At 35.1% G+C, this 23302-nt stretch overlaps 1 protein-coding gene across 1 annotated transcript in view; it reads left to right on the plus strand.

Annotated features, from left to right (window-relative positions):
* The window catches only part of TRHDE (thyrotropin releasing hormone degrading enzyme), a 504503-nt gene that overhangs the window by 369570 nt on the left and 111631 nt on the right, over positions 1-23302 (plus strand). Inside the window, exons 11-12 of the mRNA XM_069081944.1 lie at positions 13230-13360; positions 13460-13515. Coding sequence (XP_068938045.1) covers positions 13230-13360; positions 13460-13515 — 187 coding nt within the window. The remainder of the gene's footprint in view (positions 1-13229; positions 13361-13459; positions 13516-23302) is intronic.

The raw sequence follows: 23302 nt of genomic DNA on the forward strand, positions 1-23302 counted from the left end.
AGAGGGAATTTGTCAACTGGGAGGGGAGTTCTCTATATCATTTAAATCACAAGTCCATCTTCCCCTTCCTGCCATTGTTAAGTAAACTTAACTTTTACATAAAAATATTTCTAGCATTCAAACATGACTTTTAAAATGTATTAATTCCATGATGCCAAGTTCAATTTAAAATTGCAGCTCTACTGTCACTGTGGTCATTACGAGTGTAATAATGTCCTAAAAACCAAAATGCACTTGGCCCATCCTATGCCAATCTCCTGCTATTCTAGTACCCTTGGCCCATCTGTTTAAATACGAGATAGGGAATGTCACTCATGCAGTCAGGTCTTCATAGCAACCTGAGGGACCTTGAAAAATAATTTAGCCCAACATCCTCTTTCTGAATAGACCTAAACCATTTCTCCTAGAAAGATAAGAATTCATTCTCAGTTTTTAATATTTTAAAGGTAATGGCAAAACCTATTAACAAACCATTCCAATTCACTATGATAAAGCTGTTTCCTGTGTTTAACCAAAGTCTTGCATACTGTAGCATGAACCTGCCTTGATGTATTTCTGTGTTCAGTTCAGATGGAAAAAAGCTGGTTATCTTCTCTGTACCTCTTAGTACGTGTTCAAATTTGCCATTCTTTATGAAAGTGAAGAAAGTAAGTGCTAAAAACAAAACAAAAAAAATCGAAGGGGCAGTTTAAAGAAAAATCAATCTTTATGCCTCCTACCTAAAGCATAAACTGCTGTAATCCAACTGTGTGTAGCCCTTCTTGCTGTATTTTCTACAGGTGGTCATGTATTATAAATTATACATGCATACACTGTATGAAATGCTTACATACAACATGTTAAATCTATTTGCCTTTTTGGATTTGTGCTTTTAGATAGTGATATAATCAAGGGGAAAGCATGCTTGCCTGAAAGTCAGGAAGTACAGCTTCAAATTAGAGCTCTGATACTGGCTGTATGACCACAGAGCAATCAATTAGTTTTTATTAAACACTGACTATGTGCCAGACATATATACAAAAGATGAAACTATCCCTATTCAAAAGGAACTTACATTCTAATGTGAGAGATGAGGACACATGCCAGTTTGTACAGCATAGATATAAAACGAATCAATACAGATTTATAAATTTTAGTTAGATTAAAGGTACTCTGGGAGGGAGGCTACCAGTAGTTAGGGGGAATCTGAAAAGATTTCATGCGGAAAATGTTCACTGAATTGTGCCTTAAAGGGGGAGAAAGCCTCATGGAGATAAAAGGAGCACTTTCCAGGTATAGGGGTCCAGTCAATAGTGTGCAGACAGAGAAACAGGAGAGGAGTTTGCTTTCTGATTTACAGAGGAAAGACCAGTTTGACTGGATGGCAGAATTCAGGAAGGGGAGTAATGTTCAGAGAGACTAGAAAGATAGATTGGGTCCAAATTGCTTTGGGTTTTAATAATTAAACAGAGGGATTTATATTTCATCCTAGAGACAATAGGAAACAATGGGATTTATTGAGGAGGGGAGTGACATGGTCAGAACAAGTATTGAGGTAAGTCACACTAGCAACATTGTGGAGGATGGAGTAAAGGGAAGAAAGACACGTAAACCCACTCAGAGCCTTGTAGCAATAATCTAAATGAAAGGTACTTGGACTAGGGTTGTACTTGTGCGAATTATCAGAAGCGGTTGGATGCACTAGATGTTGTTGTTTAAAAAGCAAGGTTTGGCAATGAAATATATATGGCGAGAGAGTGAGTAGTCCAGGTTAATTCTCAAGTTTAAACCCTTGGATACTGAGAAGGTGATGGCACCCTTGAGAAAACCAGTGATGTTTGGAAAAAATGAGCATTTGAGAAAATTATAACATGTTTAGTTTTTGAGTGATTGAGTTTGAGATGCCTTTAAGTATCTAAATTGAGATGTCCATTTGTGTGTCAGGACTGAAGCTTAGAGGAGTGACAGTGAGTAATTTTCAGTGACTGTTAAACTCATGGGAATTAATGAGATTACTAAGAGTGAGTAAATAGAGAGAAGAGGACCCAGGACAGAATCTTGGGAAAGACCCAGAATTAGAGGGTATATGAATTAGAGGGTGGATAATAGTACAGCAAGAAGACTGAGGAGTGGATATTTGGTAGAGATGCAAATAAATGTTGCATTTACTCAATAAATATTGGGCATGTATTCTACAAAAAGTGTGGACATACCTCTGCTCAGGAGTCAGGAGAGCATGCCCCAGTGCAAAGCTCCTCTTTATTCTTTCTTAGGTTAGATAAAATAGAACCAGGATAGATTAATGTGAAAATCTTGACCCTCAGTTTCCCCATCTGTAAGATGGTAATAAGGGTGCCTGTAAAACTTCTTCAAATCATTGTTTGAGGATTAAATGATACACTGTCTAGTAAATCACTTTATCACACAAGATTTTGTCAATCTTATAGTGCTATCCCTCTACCAGAGTAGATGGGCAACTAATTAGTAACTTTTAGTCTTAGTGAGTTGCTTGGAATATTGAAAGTTTAGGTGGCCAAAGTCACAGAATCAATATGTGTGAAGAGGCAGGTCTTGAACTTAGGCCTCCAATGGCAGCCTTATAACTATTATACCATATTGCTTTTCTAAGCCACATATGTATACATATCTATGCTTATATATAATATATACAGACATATTTAATATTAGTTCTATTTAAGCCTATTTATTAGGTTATTATCTTTGACCAATTTTTAAGAGCTTGCCATCAAAATCTAATGGGTTGATTCAAGGTTATAAGCTGGATTGTGATTATCTATCAAAAGTGAGTGTTTTCTGGGTAGTCTTCTTGGTTTGTACTGAAATACCAAACAAGAAGTTTGTTGGTTTGTTTTTAACAGATGAATGGCCTTTGAAAGATATCTTTTAGTATAAATTCCTTGAAACAGCTTGAATTAGGTGAATAATTAAAAATAATGGTGGATTTTCCCATTGGAAAATTGATGAGGAAAGGAGAAAGAAGGCTGCAGAAGTTGTGAACTGTCCAGCACAAAGCCTTGACCTGAAAAGAGTCAGGGCCCTTCAAAAGAGTTTGATTTTTTCACTTATTCTTTCTTATTTTCCTTTCCTTTAGCTTCTGAGAATCAAACTCTGAAGGAACTCCTTTTCAATAATAATATTTTTGTTTTTTGTTTGGGGGAGGAGTTTGGACCTCTGATTTCTTTGGTATATGAACCTTCCAGTATGTAAACTCCCTCCATTGATACAGATTGACAATTTTTCTGTTACTTATCTTATGTTGTTGCCTCGGAGATTAAAGGATTTGTCCATAATCAGATATGTGTAAAAGGCAGATCATCAGCCTGACCCTCTATTCATTATGCCATGTTTCCTCTTTAATAACAATAGTAGCTATTTTGATTTAGCACATGATGGTTTACAAAGTTCCTTAGCCTTATTTTCTCATTGGATTCCCACAGTAACCCTTCTAGGTACAGAAGGCAAATATTATACCTATGTTATAAATACATAAACGGATTCCTAGAGAGGTTAAGCAGCTAACCCATGGTCACATAGCTACTAAATAGCACAGCTGGGATTTCAATCTAAAAATTTCGACCTGAGTCCAGCTGTTCCTTCTGTACCCATTTTTGGTATAAAATTTATGTTCATTGCATCTGGTCTAGAGAACTTTTACTAGCCTCACAATTTGACTTAGGTTGTGGTTCTGAATCATAAACAGTGGCTATTTTCCTTTTGTGGTCATTATATATTAATTATATTGTATTATATATCATATTTTATATTTTATTTGAGAATGTGGAGAAATATGTTTGAAGAAGAATATCTCCAAATAGTTCCTTGAATCATTTTTGAAATGTGGTGTCAAAAATGTGTATTTCTTATCTAGGAAGAATAGCTTTGCTATTTAAAAATTACCTAGCAGGAGGCATAACTTTATAACTGTCATTAATTTTTTTTTAAGACAGTATGACTCAATCAATACAATGCTGGATTCAAGATGACCTTCATTCAAAGCCTGGCTCTGACACTGACTAGCTTTGTGGCCCTGGGCTAATAATTTAATTTCTGTGCACCTCATACAACTTCCTTAGGACCCATCTATTAAGTCTTCAGCCTTATCTTGGTGAAAGGTGGTTTCTATAATGGGAGTTACCCAAGCTGCCAGAATCATAATTCCCGAGTGTAGCTAATAATTACATAGGACTTCGAGGTTTGTCACATGCTTTACTTAATTTTCTCTTTTTATTCTCACCACAAACCTGTATGGTTATAGGTACTAGAGGTATTATTATCCTTGATTTGCAGAAGAGGAAACTAATACAGGCAGTTAAATGGTTGGTGCTAAGTTCACTTAGGAAGTATTTTAGGAAGGATTTGAAACTGGGTTATTCTGATTTCAAGTTCAACACTTGCTGTATAGTATACAGGAAAGTGGATACTACTTTGAGGTATAAGTTCAAATTGTTAATAACCAAAACTGGCCAGATCTGGTGGCTAAGGATGAAGGGAACTCAGAAGAAACATTGGAAGAAATTCTGTCTTCTCCTGTTTTAAGAGGCATTGTTATGATTGCAACAATCTCTCTCTCTCTCTCTCTCTCTCTCTCTGTCTCTCTCTCTCACACACACACACACAGTTAGCATCAAAAACAATCTACAGGAAGGATTAGAAAACCTTACACCTTTTCTTTTTTTTGCCTCCTTCTTACATTCTCTGAAAAGAAGAAAACAGGTCATTTTTTACAAATAATGGTTTTAATTGACTCACAAAGGCAAAATTAGTGCTATGGATAAATTCTTTAAAAAGAAAGTTTGGAAGATATTTCCTCAGTCAAGATGAAGACAAGGAATGTTCTTTTTAAATCTACTTTATTATTGTATATTCTTCAGATCTCATTCAAAGGGAAAGAAAAATTACGTGTCAATTATAATGGTAAAAACAGAAATGTAATCAAATGTGGCTATTTCTGATAGTGAGAATTCATTAAGAAAATTAATGGGGCCAAATTGTTTTTTTTTAGGTTACCTGAGATGTTTATTTGATTTAAAATATTATATTTTGGGACAGTGGGATTTTTAAGATAATAAGCAAATCATCCTTATTGGATAGATTTAAAACAAAATCCTTTTAAAAGAAAATCCAGTTTGGGTAAATTATGGATAATTTTAGTCCCAAAGGAAATTTTCTTTTTCAAGCTTAAGTGTAGATTTAGGTCAAACCATTTAAAAACACTTCATTGTGGCCTTCCTACCATAAATTTCATGGTAAGTCAAACATATATACAGTGTCTAATTTCTTAATTGACTGTTTTAATAGTGTTACTTCTATAAATGAGTTAAAGGGATTGGAAAAGTTAAGAGATTGGGGAAAAAGAGATTGGGAACAATTAAAAGGAAATATATTTGTGATTTAGGAGATATAATGCTACTATGTAACACTTTCCATGTGGCCTTGAACCATTCAATTGAACCCTCTTTGTTTCAGTTCCCGTCTGTATAGAATTAGGAAACCCCAGTTCTAAAATTCTATTATTTTAAAGAGTCCATTTGTATGGAAAGGAGGAGTCAATTGTATTCTCACAGTAAAACAGAAAAGTTATGCTTTGTAGGGCCGTGGAAAATATGCTGGTTTTCAATTTGAGTCCTTGCTGTGCCAATTGCTACTTGGATGACCTTGAGCAATTCATTTAATCTCCCGTGGACTTAATTTCCTCAACTGTAAACTAAGGATTTTGGAATGGATGCCTGCTAAAGCCCTTCCCAGACCCAAGTAAATATATGTGTGATCTTACAGATTTCCATTCCTCAACTTTGAATACATTTATTATATGACACCAAATGCTCCTGGGCCTGATGCTGAGAACTTGGAACTGTGCTTCATTTACCAGTTGTTTATGGAGGATGTTCTCTTCAGTATAATGCCAGTCCTTTCCACAATATTTTAATGCTCCCATGTCTGTTATTTCATTTGGTCCTCACAGAAGCACAGTGATGTCAATGTTGTTATCTTCTTTCATCTTTGACATTATTTGCTCCTGGCCAACTGTGTTCTGGAGATTTCATTTCATCCTCTTTCCAATATATTCCCCAGTTGCTTTCTTAGTCTCATTTTCTATCCAAGAAATTCAAGACATAGTATCTTGTAAAACACAAGCAACTCTGTTTCCTGATGTAAAAGACTTAATATTATTCTCCATAATGCCAATCTTAATAGCATTCCAAAAAGCGTGTTTTGGCTGCTGATTGCCCCTTCAAGAAATGTGCCACTTTGCAGCTTTTCATAATGAAGGTAGTCTGGACACTTTAAATTCTGGGATACTGAAAATGATTTCTGTAAAATTCATTCCTCACCATTGGTCCATTTGAAGTTTTTCTAAGAAGCCTATATTAGCCAATACCAGAAAGATATTTAAAAATCTGTTAGCTAATCTGAAACAGTTTCTGCAAAGATCTCATTTTCAACAGCAACATGAAAAATATTCATAAAAAGTACTAGCCATTCAATTTTGCTTGTCAATTTACTCATGGTAAATTAAAAAAAAAAAGATTGGTACATGCTTTTTTTATACTTGTCAATCTTGGTTGAAACACGGTTAGTGCTGACATCACTTTAATTGTGACCTGCCCATAATGCTTAGAATGGCCTGTGTAAAACGTTAACATAAAGAGTGAACGAAATTACAGCAGGTCAGCCACCTGCTGTGGCTTTTAACATCAGTTTAATGTCAGAGAAATCCCAAATGGGTGGTATAATGGAATTCTAGAACTTGAATTCATATCCTGGCTCTGCTACTATTAACTGAGTGACCTAACAGTAACTGAACTTCTTGCTATGTTATTTCAGTAAATGTCTTTGCTTTGCAATGACTACTTCAACTACCTAACTTTTCAAGATCAACTCATTGATTTTGAGCTTATACTTAGAATTTGAGTGGGACCCAATGAACACCTTGAACCTGAGGTTGTCATTCTCACATTGAGACTAATTTTTTTTTCAGTGATGTTGCAGGGCTATAAGTCATAAAAGACTATAGTCTAAGAAAAATCAAAATGGCAGCCAACCTAAAGGGCAATGGCAAGAGAGATGATGGCTGTAGGGAGACTGTATCCTTTTAATAATGATGACTTGTACAAATGAAGTGACATAAAAGACATAATCAAGAACATATAAGATTGGAAAAAGAGGAGAGATAGCCATCCAGTGAATATTATGTATCCCTGCTGGACAATCTAGTGATATACAATAAGCACTGAAGGAATTAAAAGACCCAGAATGTTGGGAAGATATCTATTATAGAGTAGATCTTCCTATGTTTATAATCTACTGCTTCCTCTAGTGTAGAACTGTGATTCAATGGAAAGACCACTGGACCTGGGGGCAAAGGACCTTCATTTAAGTCTTCAGTCTGCCCCTGTGCAATCATGGGCAAATAATTTTCATTCTCTGGGTGTCAGTTTGCTCATCTATAGAATGATGGAGGTTAGAGTATGCTATCTTTAATGCCTCTTCTGTCTCTAAATCTGTATTCCATGATTTATAAGATGACAAGAATGGGTTATGATCTGTGCCAAGAGGGGAATACCTAGTCATCACATCTGTCCAAGGGTGGGTATTTTGTTTGCTTCTTCTATGCCCTGCTTCATTTTTAAAAAAATAAATGACGTTGTACAATTTAGGGTTATTTCCTGTTGTTTCTATTAATTATTAAACTAAATTTAATATTGTTTTTGAAAAGAAAAACTATTTTTACAATAATCATTACTAGCACAGAAATTGGGGCAATAATTTATATTTTGACATATTTTATGACGTTATAAAGTCTCATTTGGTTAAGGTGGGACCTTTGTGGTAACAAGGAAGTCAACTTTCTCATGTCACACGTGATATAAATAACAGCCTTTATATAACACTGAGGTTCATAAAGTCCTATATAATTATTTTTCAATTTTTAAAAAATGCTGGGTCTAGAATTCATGCCTTCTACTACCCAGAAGTTCTTTGTCTTGAAAATATTTTATATTAACTTTACATAATCTTTTTATTTATCTATATAATAAATGGCACATACCTTCTCTCTGCCTTCCTTCCACCCCCAAGACTTTGGGTTCATATGAATTAGGTCTGATCTTGCAAGTTGACCTAAAAGGATTATTTTTCTTTTGATCTAATGTGCCTACCCAAAGTTGTACATAGAGCTAATGGTTGATTCATTTTTGTTTACCATATATATATGGGCAACAAGATGCCCAATTACTATGTAAGCATTCAAGGAAACAACTATATATAAGTAGATGATACAGCCTTTATTTATATAAAGAAAGAATTACATGTGAGTAGGCAGAGCAGATATGATGAAGCGGCCAGGTCTAGCATCAAGAAAACTCATCTTTGTGAGTTCAAATCTATCCTGAGATACTAGCTATGTGACCCTGGGCAGGTCATTTAACCACATTTACCTTAGTTTCCTCAACTATAAAATGAATTAGAGAAGGAACTGGCAAACCACTCCAGTATCTCTTCCAAGGAAGCCCCAAACGGGGTCACAGAGATATGGACAATACTAAAAATGACTGAACAACAGACAAAAATCTTTATTTCACCTTACAGAAAATGAAGAAAATACAAAGGACTCACGGGAGCCTATGAAAAAATAGAAAATAAATTAAAAAAATAGAAAAAAAACATAAAATACTTAAAGATATTCCCCTGGAAGGTTTTGAACTTGTTTGCCATGGTGACAACATTCCAATATTCTGATAAATCTCTAATGCCTGCCATACGATTCTACCCAGTTTCCCCAAGACTCTGGTTTAGAATCTTCCTCAGAAAGAAAACAGATTTTGGATATGCTGAATGAATAAACCATTTTTCTTTTAGATATATAATATTTACAAAACAATGAAAAATCGGTTATTTTCTTCTTACCTTCAGTTTCATTGTTTTGACCCTTACTTTTCCTCTTGTGATAGAAATCACATGACCATTATTCTTCTTTCTCTAAAAGTGATGCTACACATGAAATAACCTTCTGTATCTAGAACATCTAATTCCTAAAGCTAGGGTTACTTTCAAAGCAAGTCTCAAGGCTGATTCCAAAACCTAACAACCTACGGAATAAACAAAACAAAATAAACAAACAAAAAAATCTCCTTTCCAGAGACAGATTTTGAAGCAAACTGACCATGAGTTAGTTACCTTATCAGGAAGCATTGGCAAGCAAACGTGGGCTTCTGCCATGTAAATTCTGCAAGAACTCCATCATTGTCCCGGCTACTATCTTTTTGACTTGAAAAGTTTACTGACTCTAGGCCTAGACATGGGCTCTGAAATGTGTATTAATACAGTAAATCTAATATGTTCCTTCCCTTAAAATTATCAAGTAGAGACTCCCTCTCCTATACATCTCCAACCTCCAGGATTCAGGCTAAATAAATTCTGCTGTGGTCTATGCCCTGAGCAAAGACATGGTATAAAGGGCCTGAGCGTATCTGTTTTCTGGCTCAGTTTTATGGGTAATTCTCATGAAAAGAGTTCATCCTTCTGAGTCCCAGCCAGCCAGGCCTCTTGGGTATCATCAGTCCCTCACATCCAATAATGCCAGTAGGGTAACTCTGCATTATGTATAAGCCTATTGACAATCACTCTATACCATCTCCCTTCCCAGAAGAATCTAAGCTTCCTGAGGACAGGCACTTATAAAATTTTGTCTTTATGTTTCTAGTTCCTAGAACAGTGCTTTACACATAGTATCCACTTAACATATGTATGTTTAATTTAATATTATTTATTAACTGTACTCTTTTGAAGGAGAATGTTAATGAAGAAATAAAGAAGTTCAGTGAACACGCTGGAGGGGAATTTACCTAGGCATTTTCTGTGGGGTGCTTCCCAGTACTTTAGTTTTTGCCATAAATTCAGTCAGCCTGCATAGTTAAAAATCAAGGAGTTGTTAGCGTTATTGGGTTTTGGTCCTTTGGCCTTGTAAACTCATTTCCTTAAATTCTGGTGGTGTGGGGGATAGACCAGTGGGTCTGGAGTCAGGAAGACCTGAATTCAAATCCAACATCAGACACTTACTAGTCTGTCTGACCCCAGGCAAGTCACTTTACCCCATTTGCCTCAGTTTCCTCATCTGCAAAATGAGCTGGAGAAAGAAATGGCAAAGCACTCTAGTATGTTTGCCAAGAAAAACCCCAAATGGGGTCACAAAAAGTCAGAAATGACTGAAAAATGACGGAAGAAATGACTCCACAACAATAATAAAAAGTTGTTTGGGAATGAGACAAGGGTCCATATAGTCTAGGGGCTCCCTAGGTATTTACCCTTATGTGTCTGTGCTTTTGGGGAGGCTTAAGAAAGATATGGCCTATATGTTCACTCCAATTTAGTAATATAAATCTTTATTCCATCAGCAATACGTCTTGGGAAATTTATTGGGAAATCCAGATGACAAGGTTCATAATCCATTTATACTTAGTAGCCCCTCCTGAGTTTCTCTCTTCTCTTTTGGATGAAAAAAAATTTAACTATATTAGTCAACAATCAGTTATTAAGCATTACTGTGTGCTAGCCTAAGAGCATGGAAAAGTAGGTAGCTAATCTCAAATCCAGAAAGATCTGAATTCTACCAACTGGAAATTACTATCGACAACTTTATCCAAGTATCTACATTGGAATGATGACTAAGGTTCACAATGATAACCCTAAGCTTGAAAATGTGGGAGATGGTTATGAAATCACCAAAGACAAATATAATTAATTCAACCCAGTTTTAATGTGAAGTCATTATATTCTGATTCTTTGAAAATGATTCACCCTTGTATAATGGAGAATAAAGCATTTAAAATAATTGGAACAGTTTCATTCAATTACATGAATAATTATGGCTAGTTAACACTCTAGTGACCATATTAGTGCATTTTTAGAAGCATAGTTTTAAAACTGGAAGGTCCATGAAATCCATCCTTTTCATTTTACAAATGACAAAACAGGCTGAGCAGTTAAGTGAATACCCAAGATCATATAGGTAGTATATAAGGCAGAATTGGAATTCAGGTCTTCCTGACTCCAAAGATCAATGGTCTATCTACTGTGCCACCTAGGTCCTGCATATTTTCTTTCTAGATGTTTTCTGTGTAAGCTCTTTATTCATAAGGTGATACTGTGTATAGTGCTATAGTTGTTTTCTTTTTCTAAAACATGATCCCTAGTCCTTTATGAAAAAAAAAATTGTGGAGGGGTGAGAATGAGCAGAGAGTTTTGAAATGTCTCAAATATTTTACCTTAAAGCAACTTTTAATTGAAAACTAGAAAAAATGTTGTTCGATGGCTTGTGTGAGCAAAATGGAAAACAAAATAAAATTTGCCGGCTAAAACATAGAAAATGGCCATTGTTTCATAGCTAGACATAAAACACTACTCCTTTGGACCTTTGAGAGGGGTGACTGGAGGTGGGTGAAAGAAAAGGTCAAGGAAAGGAGAAAGGATGTTTGAAGTTGAGATATATATAACTCCATAATTTATAGGCTTTTAGCCATAGCATTGAATGCTACAGAGTACTGGCAGATAGGTGACTTTTGACAGGTTTTTCTGTATTTGAGGACTAACTAAAAAAATAAAATAAAATACAAATGCTGACTGTGCATATGTAAATGTAATGCTTTAAGGAAGCTGTAGAGGATCCACATTGGAACCTGTGACCAGAAGGTCCTAACATTTGTGAAAATTATAATACTCCCTAATTCAAAGGGATGCCTGTAGAAATGGTTTTCTACAGAAACAGCATGATTGCTTCCTAGTCTCTGCCTTTCTCATGGAAGCTGGCCCTTTACCCTTGAAATTCCAACATTGGCTCTTTGAGCTACCACATTGTATGTTGAATACAACAAATACTACACAGTCTTGGGTTCCAAAGATACTAAACAGGAATTCTGAAGAAAGGTGCTTTACTGATTGTTCAAGGATCATTTTTTGAAGTGATCAGAAATCTCTTTAAAAAATAGCTCATGGGTGGCTAGGTGGTGCAGAGAATAGAACACTGGCTCTGGAGTCAGGAGGACTTGAGTTCAAATCCTGCCTCAGACACTTAATACTTACTAGCTGTGTGACCTTGGGCAAGTCACTTAACATCAATTGCCCTGACTTCCCCCCTCCAAAAAGCAAAACAACAGGAACAAAAAACAAAAATAGCTTGCACATAAAAAAAAAAATAGCCCACAATTATATAGCATAAAAGTCTAAAATCCTGTAAAGTATATATAATTATCCCCTTATTAGAGTGGAAGAAGCTGATTCTCAGAGGGGTTAAATGATTCACCTGCAGTTATAAGTGATATATTTGGGATTTCAACCTAGGTGTCCTGACTTCCAGACTAGTTTTCTTTCTTTATCATGCTGCTTCTTACATGTACTGTCTCCAATTACGTTAATCCTTAGATTATTGAGCAGGTCTGAAATTCAGAATGTAAAAACTTCCTTGAAGTGTTTTCCTTGGGTCTCCTTTTAATTGAAACACTCAATGAATAACAACCAGTTTCCTAAATACCAACCAAAATAATTTCCTGAAATGGTTGCTTTAAGCAGACTCTGATGTATCCATTCATTCTAAGTATACATAGAAATATATTTAGCTTAAACAAGTAAATTCCCAGTTGTCAATATTTATAAACAGTGGTGTCACTTATTTAATATTGCTTTGAAAATATCTAAAGAAAAAGAAAGAGAGGGTAATATTGAGTTTCCAAGAATTGAATCTCCTGAGTTTTGAAAGTGTCTTTAATATTGAATGATATGGGTGGCTTATCAGACCTTATTAACTTCCTTTGCATTACACCATTTCATTAATTTCTGTCAATCCATATAGGCTCTAATTAGAAGTCAAGTAAAAATACTTGTAGCTTTCTTGTTATTTTTAAATTTGAGAAAGAAAAATGATATTTAGGGGATAGGCTTTATCAGGGAGAAACAGGTTAATTACAAAAACCAATTAGTTGGAACAACCAAGATGAAAAATAACCCAAGGTTTTCCAAGACTGCCTAGATATAGGTAATTATTTAATTTTAACTATCTTTGTTAGAAAAATATTAATTTGATGAATTGGTGAACTTTGAGAAAATTATTGGTAATGTTCTGTGTGTTCTTTTAAATATCTGTTATTTACCAGTTAATGGAGAAATTCTGCCTAATGCCATTTTGAGATTTAAAACATGCTTAATATCTGTTTTTCCCTTAAAACTATCTTTTCTAGAACATCACAGAATTACTTTGGACAAAGGAAGCTGGTTACTGGGGAACATCAATCAAACTGGATACTTTAGGGTCAACTATGATCTAAGGAATTGGAGATTATTAATTGACCAACTAATACAGAACCATGAGGTAAACTCCAGATCTGCTCCTCACGGATCGGTTTTGATAATGTACACTTCTTCTTTCTTTCATCCTAAATGGTTCCATCTTTCTGGTTGGCTCTCATAGGTTCTCTCTGTCAGTAATCGTGCAGGTTTGATCGATGATGCCTTCAGCCTAGCCAGGTATGTTTTTGATGATCCTCCAAAATAAATGTCATGTGACTATAATTTTTTTTTGGCATAGAGTTAACCTATGTATGTATTTCAAGTGTAAGAAAACTTTTTTCAACCAACTTTTCTCTGTAGTTCAATCTATTTGGAGTATAAACTAATCACTATCTCTAACTTGAACTATTCTAGATCAATATAATCCACAGAATAGCCCTGTCTGGAAAAAGTTGATCAATTTTTTACAAGATTAATTTTATACTTTGTTGATTAGGAATCTCTTTGTATTTTTCCAATGAATTTGAAAAAATGATACTCTAATTTTTGTGGACATTGTCTTCAGATATTAACAATTTTTGATGTCTGACCTACAAAATGTGATGATTTTATGTGTTTTTATTGTGTTTGATCCATTTTGAAAAGTATTTTCTGCATGTGAGTACTAAGAATTCTACAGAGAATGTATATTCTTCTATACATAATAATTATTGAAGTTATCAGTAGTATAAAGTTTTTGTAATTCTTAGTGTAGTACTAGAATTTTCTATGGCCATGTAATTAGGCTTATTAAGATGAATGAATTATTCTTCTAGTCCTTTATTATATGAAAAATTTTCAGTTATAAATTTGGAAAAGGAATTTAGTTTGTAGAGTTACCTTAAATATATCTATTAGTCCTTTTTCCATATTTAGATTATCTCATGTTCCAGTTAATGTTTATACCATAAGGTAATATCATATATGGGTTATATATTAATATGCCACTGCTCTCTCTGCCAGAATGCATTCCTGTTCATTGTATCTTGTCCTTGTGAAGTTACTTGAAACTAGTCAAATCTGTCTTTACAAACAGGAGAACAGACTACCCTATGAAAAGAACATTGCAATGTTCAGGGGTTTGGGGTTGCTTTATGAGTTTTAGTGTATTAAATCAAATTTCAGTTCTTCTCTGTGTACTAAAAAGCATATTGTGCTTTGTAGAGGACTTATTCTCATCACTGGTGAGCCAAAAAACCCAGTCTATTAATTACTTTGATTCAAGCCAAGCTACACTAAAGAAATATGGCTGTGACACAGTATAGTTAAAGCTTCAGTACTGTGGTTCAGAAGAGGCTAACTGGGAATGGGGGACAAAGTATCTTGGATAGTAATCAAGAAACTACGTATATTGTTACAGATGTTTAGACATGTATATACACTCACATATATTATTATTGATGTATATATATCAACATATGTATATATGTTATCCCATGCAGAAATATGCATACATTTGTATTTATGAAGGTGAATTTGCATATACTTATGCATACATATATAATACACACATAATTCGTACATAATATATGCACACATAATACAATCTCAGTATTAGGGGCCCTCAACACTTTATAAAGGAGGAAAATAAACATGTCCAATATTCTCTTTTTGTCACATCAAGAAAATTTTAGGAGAGCAGGGAATTCTCTTTTCAAATCGACCTGTGACTATTAGCACTATTGTGTGTTAGAGAGTATTTAAGTGACATGCATATATCTCCGGCCTTGTCAAAATGAACGCTAAACTTATACAAGGATAAAAAGGATTCAGCACAAAGTCTAATATTATAGAGAAAACAAACAACAAAAATCAAAGGCACAAAACTGAAATCTTGGGAAGATGACTTGATGAAAATTGTATATGACCACACAGTCAGCAAGTATCAGAGGTATTTCCTGAGACCAAAACTCACCTCCATTGATTGTGTCATCCTACTGTGTAAACTGTACCAACTTAACAATGATTATTATGGTGATTGGGATAAGATAGCACTAGTGGTTCCTATTCAAAGGAAAAGGTTTGACTTAATAGAAGGAAATATAGAGGCAGCATGATAGAGTAGAATGAGAACTTAGGCTCTGCCTTGTGCTACCAGTGTGACATTGGAAAAGTCATTTGCATTCTCTAGGCCTTGGGTTTCTCATCTGTAAGACTAAAGAGTTGGATTAAATAACTACTTAGGACTTGTCCGCCTCTAAATCAATAATATTTTAATGTTTGGTTGAACATCCAGAAGTGATTCAGATAGGAACATGTGGGAAAATGTTAAGATAACTAGTAGGGAACCTTGAAAACCATGAAAAGAATTTTCATTTGCTTTATGTAAGAAGTGATACAATATGTGATGGGAAGGGGCCACTTAGCTTAGTCACATTATAAAAGTGACACGTATAGAAGGTCATTTGATCTGGGCTGACAAGATTAGCAGTATTCTTCTTCCATTCCCTGAATGCCTAGTTTTCTTCAAAGCTCAGCTTACGTACCACCTCCCACATGAGGTCATTCCAGTTATTGTACTCATTCCATACCCTAGAAACAAATTTTCATTTTCTTCATCTGTATTTTTATTTACTTTTCTGGATACTTGTTTTCCTCAATAGAATATTAAATTCCTTGAAATCAAAGACTATTTTTTGTTTGTTTTAATCACCAGCACTTAGTGCAGTGACTAGCACATAGTAAGTGTGCCTTTGAGGAGCTTATAATCTAATGGCGAAGACAAGAAAACAAATACAAATAAACTATATACAGGATAAACAAATACTTGTTAATCGTTGAATTTGGCCCCAGATTTAATATTGAGGGAGGAAAACAAAAGAATGGGAAATGGGGCAATGTGAAGCTTTACTCTGGAGAAACTTTGGGGAATGAGTAGAGTGGCTGATTTGCTTCCGTCTGGAACGGCTGGGCACTGGTAAAGGGTATGGGGACTTTAAGAAAGTAGTCTCATCTGAATCATTCTGAGTTTTAGGAGATGACAAGAAATCTAAGCAGAAATCTCATGAAAACAGTGAGTGGTGACACTAAAAGGAGAAGCAGAGAGATTTTTGAGTCATCAGCATTCAGGTTGTGGAAGTCCTGAAAGGTATATTGAGCTCAATTGCACTGGAATGAATACCATTTGAAAATTAAGTTTGCTTTTGGTCTGAGGCAAAGTAGAGCTGGAAATTCTAATTTGAAAGACTGAAGAGTTGAAAATAAACAAGTGCTCATGTATGTGTTATTTGTGTCCATCTTGGCTAAAGTATATCTCATTCTAAATAGATTAAGTACCTTACTAATTTGCTCTATTGACAGGGAAGCCATTATCATTATCAGCAAAGTGAAGAAACACAAAGATTAAATCAGGAAGGTACACAGGGAAGAACCCTTCATGGAACTGGAATTTAGGTTTAATTTTGTTGCAGGCAGGTGAACATCTCCGAGTTACATCTTGAATTATTACTTTACTTTGGAAAGGCAGTCTGGTGTGGTAGGTTAATAGCCTTCCTTTTAGTTATCATTAACGTCGAATGGAACATGTGCATGCATACCCCGCATAATCTGTAAATTAGAAAAGCAGTCATATTAGTTTGAGAAATCAGTTTCTTAAAACATGGTGGGACACAGAGAACAACAATTTTTTAAATAGGGATTGGTAATGAATACCTCTCCCCTGAAAGGTAGAGGTAGAAGGCAGGGGAGAGAGGGAAGGGGTGATGTTTGACCCAATACATGGATTAGTGTTAAAGAGTCTCCCCATTCCCTAGGCTGGACTATATCATGCTGGTTAATTTAAGCTTTCAGTGTAGGGCACCTTCCAATTCTTCTAGCATCAGTGTTTCCATTCTTTCTCTAATCACAAATCTCTCTCCTTTGTTCCATGGAGCACCATGACTTCCTTGCTTTGGTATTCTTGCTTCTCACCTCTCAAGAGGTTTAAGCTTCCCTCTCTTTTTTGGCCATGAGGTAGAAGGGACTGTCCTTTGGTTCTTTCTTCATTCTCCTGCCCCATCAACATCCATTTCCAGCTGTATTCCAACTTCCTCCTTAGGCAAGAAGTACCCTCTCCATACAGAACAATTTGTTTATCTCTTCCTCAATTACCGGGCACTTAATTTGTTCTCACTTCTTTGCTACCAAAAATAAAAAAGCTACTCAGTATTGGGTGTATAGGAATCCTTCTTTTGGTCATAGAGCTCTTCTGGATTTATGCCCAGTGTTGACTTCTCTGGGTCAAAGGATGTGAATATTTTAGTCACTTTTGGGGGGAAGGGAGGACACCAAGCATTTATTCAGTCAGTCGATAGATATTCATTAACTCCCTATGTGCCACACAATGTGCTACATGCTAGGGATAAAAAAAAGGCAAAAGACAAACCTTGCCTTTAATGAAGTTTATAATCTAATGGGGAAGACAAGAAAACAAGCAAATACAAATAAACTATATATATAGGATAAACAGGAAAAAATTTTAAAAGAAGTCACTAGAGTTAAGAGGGGTTAGGAAAGGTTTTCTATAGAAGATAAGAATTTAGTTGGGACTTAAAGGAAGTCAGAGAGGCTAGTAGCTTAAAATATGAAGGGAAAGCATTCCAAGCATGGGGGACAGCCAGAGAAAATGCCCAGAGCAAAGAAATGAAGTATCTTGTTTTTGGAACAAGAAGGAGACCAATATGATTGGAACAAAGAATACATGATAGGAAATCAGGTGTAAGGCCAGAAAGGTAGGAGGGGTCTAGATTATGAAGGATTTTGATGATCAAACAGAGCATTTTGTATTTGATGCTAAAGGCCTTAGGGAACCATTGGAGTAGGTGGGAGGGGTGACAGAGTTAGACCTGTGCTTTAGGAAAATCACTTCAGTGGCTGAATGGAAGATGAATTGTTACAGAGAGAGACTTGAGGCAGGCAGACCCACCGGCAGGCTATTACTGTAGTTCAGGTGTGGGGTGATGAAAACCTATGGAAGGGATATTTGTGGCAATGTCAGTGGAGAGAAGGGGACATATTCAAGAGATGTCTTCAAGGAGGAATTAATAGATATTATCAACGTATTGGATATGGGTGAGGAAGGATGAGAGAATAAAAAAATTGAAGATAACATGTAGGTTGTGAACCTGAAGGACTGGAATCATGGCTTTGATCTTGACAATAATGGAGAAGGTAAGAGGAGGCTGGGGAGAAGGCTTAGGGGGAAAGAAAATGAATTCAGTTTTGGACATATTGAATGCAAGACATTTACTAGACATGCAATTGAGATGTTTGAAAGATAATGAGAAATGCAGGATTGAAAATCAGCAGAAAAGTTGGAGAAAAATAGATAGGTTTGAGAATCAATAGCATAGAGATGGTAATTAAGTCTACGGGGACTGATGAGATCATGGAGTAAAGTAATATAGAGGGAGAGGAGAAGGTCCAGGACAGAAGCCTTATTTAGCTTCTACTGTGTGCTATGCAATATACTAAGTGCTTTACAAATATTATCTCATTTTATCTTCACAACAACCCAGCCAGGTAGATGTTATTATCCCCATTTATAGTTGGGGAAACTAAGGCAAATAGAGATTAAATTATTTGCCCAGTGTTTCATGGCTAGTTAGTATCTGAGGCCAGATTTGAACTTAGGTCTCTCTGACTCCATGTCCACAGAGATCTATACATAGACTAGTGGTCCCGATTTCTATTGGAATTTGATACCACTATCCTCGACTACCAATTTAGTAAACATGACAAAAGTTGGAAAAAAAGTTAGTGTAACGTGATATGTTCTTGATGAGACATTTCTGTCATGGTTTCCTTTTCTAATTGTTTATTAACCATGACTTCAGTATTTTATTGAAGAATTATTTACAGAAATCAATATTATAGTCACTGGAAAATATAAATTAATTTATGGCTTAAACTTATAATTGTTTATTTCTGAAACCTAAGTACTTGTGCAATAGTGACAACACCCACCAATTATAACTTTTTCCAGGTGTGATCCTTTTTAGAGAAATTTTTCTATTTGAGGCATAGCAATGAATTTCGAAAGTTACTCTGTTTATTGTCTTGGCAGGCATTTATAGATTCCCATTGTTGTTGAAATATCGTGGCATGCTTCAAAAGTCAGTAATATAGTTCAGATAAATAAGACTTGTCCTGTTTTGATAACTAGATGCATTCTTTCAATGTGTAACTGGTTTATCTTTCTTTGATGAAATTCACAAAAGGCATACAGTCCCAGGGAATGCCCAGACAATATGAACATATTCTTTTGGACTTCTTCACTATTTAAAATGGAGACAATAGAGTTGCCTCAATGCATGAGAAAAAAACAAAACAAAACTATATAATCTAAGGACTACAATGCTTTATGAATGTGGAATTATTTTTGCTAAAAAGGAACCTGTGACTCTCCTCTCTTTTTTATGCCATCTATATCTATATAGAGAGAGAGCACCCCAGACTAATAAAATAGTTTACAATCTTTGATATATTTTGTTATGGAATTACTTAATATTGTAGTTGTGATTAATAAAGCACTGATTGAAATGTGTTGTATACTTCTGTTCATTGAGCTGGGAGATTAGTGTTTATTCTCTTTCTTGCTTTGAGGAAAAAATCCATGGATGCTTGCATACTTATCTTTTGTGAGGCCATCAGAATCTTTGTGCAAAATAATTACAATTATTTATGGAATTTTGAAAATAATAACTTTCAAAATGAGATCCCTCATTGATTCTTTTTTAAAATCTTCTACTAACTAAATGCAATAGACATTGCATGTTTTTGTAAATTCGTCTGAAAAGGTACAAAGTGTTTTGTACCAGAAACAGCAATTTATAGACAATGCCCTCTTCAGAGGGTTCAGATTTCTAAATAATCTAATGAGTCTATTATCTCATTAATGTGGGTATACCTTCTCATGATAGAGTTTGCAATCATTCCTACCTATCCTGTCTAACTCATGTGTCTGTCCCTCCTTAAATTCTCTGCAAGGTTTCTCCCCAAGACACTGATGGGCTTCCTTGTTTCCTTCTGACATGAAGAAGCTACAAGTGAATCGCAATAACTGTCCAACAGTTATTCTTCACTGTCACTTGAGGAACATTGCATCTTCTTTTGTACTTGTCCATTTTGCTTAGAGCATTTTTTTGTCCTGTTTCAAAGTTCCTTATTTATAATATGTTTCAACCTGCTCATGCTTACCATATGACTGTCCATTGCCTTTTGGATGATTCTCCATTTTATTTCTTTGGAGACAGTGGTTCTCCATGGCTCACAACCACACAACAACACCAGAAGTATATTGGTGTGAAAAAGATGTCAGTTTTTTTAGTTTCAGGTGATACAAATGATCAATGAGTCAAGGGAGTTTTAACTATCTTCTCTCTGGCCCAAGTCTTCAGTCTGCCTACAGAGAAAATATTCACTCCTTTAATACTGAATTAGCAGTTAGGGGACCTGGCTTCTAATTGTTGTTGGGCTACTCACTACATGTATGACTTTAGGCAAGTCATTTGATTTTTCTAAGTCTCATTATCTGGGAGAACTAGGGAATCTCTGAGATAATTTTAAGATTTATGATTCTTTTTTTTTCTTGCAATAATTTTCAGAAATGATACCCAGCAATTCCTATTTTCATCTAACTTTATTTCATATTTAGTATTAAAGAGAGTAAAAAGTATTCTAAGAATTTTTTAAAGGTAAATTCATTATGATCTGAATTTTCTCCTCTTTCTTTGTAGCAATTGCCTGGTAATGATTTTAGAATATTTATACCTTTTTTTTCTTCCCTGGTTTCCTTGATCTGTAGTTACTTTTTAATTCTTCTAGCATTCTTTGGCTTTCTCAAGGTTAGAAAAGTGAGTTAACAAATGCCTGTGAGCTATATAAAGACTTTTGTTGTGGATAGAATCGCAGATTTTGTCCTTGTGATGAGGGCTTATAGTTAGCTATGATATCAGCTACTTCTGAGAAGGACTGATCCCCAAAGGAATCAGGGTAGTCTCAGGAGCTTTGTGGCTCTTAAGGAGAACAGCCATTCTCAGAAACTTTTAAATTGTATAGCATCAAATCGAAAACCAATTTATAACTGCTCCATGTCAAAACTTATGTTTGATCTATGTAGGCTAAAATGTTTAATATTAATACATAATGACTCAGAATGTTGAGTAGAATGTAATTGAACAATATTTTGACACCATTCTGAAGGTTTGATCCATTGGCAGAGCAAACAGCCTGAGCTGTTGAGCTGCAGAAGTGTGGATTAGTGGATTATGTTTGCACATTATGTGGATTTGCATGAATTGTTCCTTTAGAAAATATTCTAAATGCACACAAAAATTATTTGAAAAATATGTATGTGTTTGATGTACTCTAGCATTTTTTCATACCTCGAAATATTTTTAAAAGTCCTATTATGCTTAGTATAGTCTTGCCATTTTAAATAAGGATTTGACATTTTTAAAAATTCCTTTACTTTAAAAAGTCTGAGTTTAATTCATCTCTAGGCTTGTCTGTTCTAGCTCTAAAATCTGGTGATCTCTGTGTCCCAAAAGGAGTCAAACCATTTAGTTTACAAATAATTTAAATTATTTAAATCAGATCCAGAGCTAGAAGGAACCTTAGAAACCCATCTAGTCCAGCAGTTCTTAATCTTATGTATGTGAACCTATGGCAGTCTGATGAACCTATGAAATCCTTCTCAGTATAACATTTTAATTGCATGAAATGAAATACATATGACTTAAAGGAAATCAATTTTGTTGAAGTACATTTATTAAGATATTTTTTTAAGTTTCTGTGTCCCAGGTTAAGAACACCTGATCTAGTCCATCACACTCATTTTACAGGGGAAACTATGGCCAACAAATATGAAATGAATTGTCCAAGGTCATATAGTATTAAAAATGACATTTTTATGTACACTACATGTTTACAAAGAACTTATAGAACATGATCTGGGCTCATGCACTCAAGCTTCATTTTCTTTTGCAAGCTGTATATGTTAGAGGGTTAAGGCATGATTGCTATGTTCAAAGTCCTATTGGGTAATTTTGAGAAGCTGAGTTTCTAGTATTATTACTTGCAAATGCCTATATGCTGTGTTTCCCAATAAGAATTTTCCAACCTGACTGAGCCTAGTGCTCCTGCTCATGGGGGAGGGAGGTGGTGAAGACTATGGATATATTGATTTGGGGAGTTCTAAGTTGCAGCAGGGATGAAGTTGATTGAGGCTCTGTGCTAAGTCTAGAACCAGTATGGTGTGAACTCCTAGGAGCAGTGGAAGAGTACCAAGCTGCCCCAGGAAGTGGAGTAAATTACTCCATATCAGAAACAGAGCAGGCTAAAACTCCCATGTTAATTAGCAATGGTATTAGACCCATGAGTATTCATTACTCTTCAAGTCTAGGAGAAACAGGAGATCCAGTCTCCCCCCATGCCCTCCCAGATAAAAACAATATTGACAACCAAAAAGCCCCAGATAAACAAAAATAAATTTCTAGCCCAATTATCACCTTTAAAAAAGATTCAACAAACATTTATTAAGTCCCTATTAAGCCCATACAGAGCACTAAAGGAAGAGGGACAAATGCTAGATAAGACCTTGTCTGTACCTTACAGAAATGTATAGATAAGTAACTATCTGTCTGATATAAAAATTAAGATAAAAATACATTATTGTATTGGCATATAAGTGAGGCACAAAGTGCTATGTGATCATTCTGTTTTTTTAAAATTTAATATCTATATGTATATATATGTGTGTGTATATATATAGTCACGTTTATTATGAGTTTAAAATTTTTTCCTTCCTCCTGGCCCATGAAATCAGTTATATATGTGAAACTATGAAAAAACATATTTCCATATTAGCCATGTTGCAAAAAAACAAGAAAAAGTAAAGTGAAAAAGTTATACTTCAGTCTGCATTCAGAGTTCATCAGTTCTCTGTCTCTGGAGGTGGGTAGCAATTTTCATCTTGAGTCTTGTGGAATTATCTTGGATCATTGTC

Source organism: Petaurus breviceps, unplaced genomic scaffold (assembly GCF_028583685.1).
Source record: "Petaurus breviceps papuanus isolate PSGF00001 unplaced genomic scaffold, PetGlider_PUasm1.0 156, whole genome shotgun sequence".
NCBI classification, from domain to species: Eukaryota; Metazoa; Chordata; class Mammalia; order Diprotodontia; family Petauridae; genus Petaurus; species Petaurus breviceps.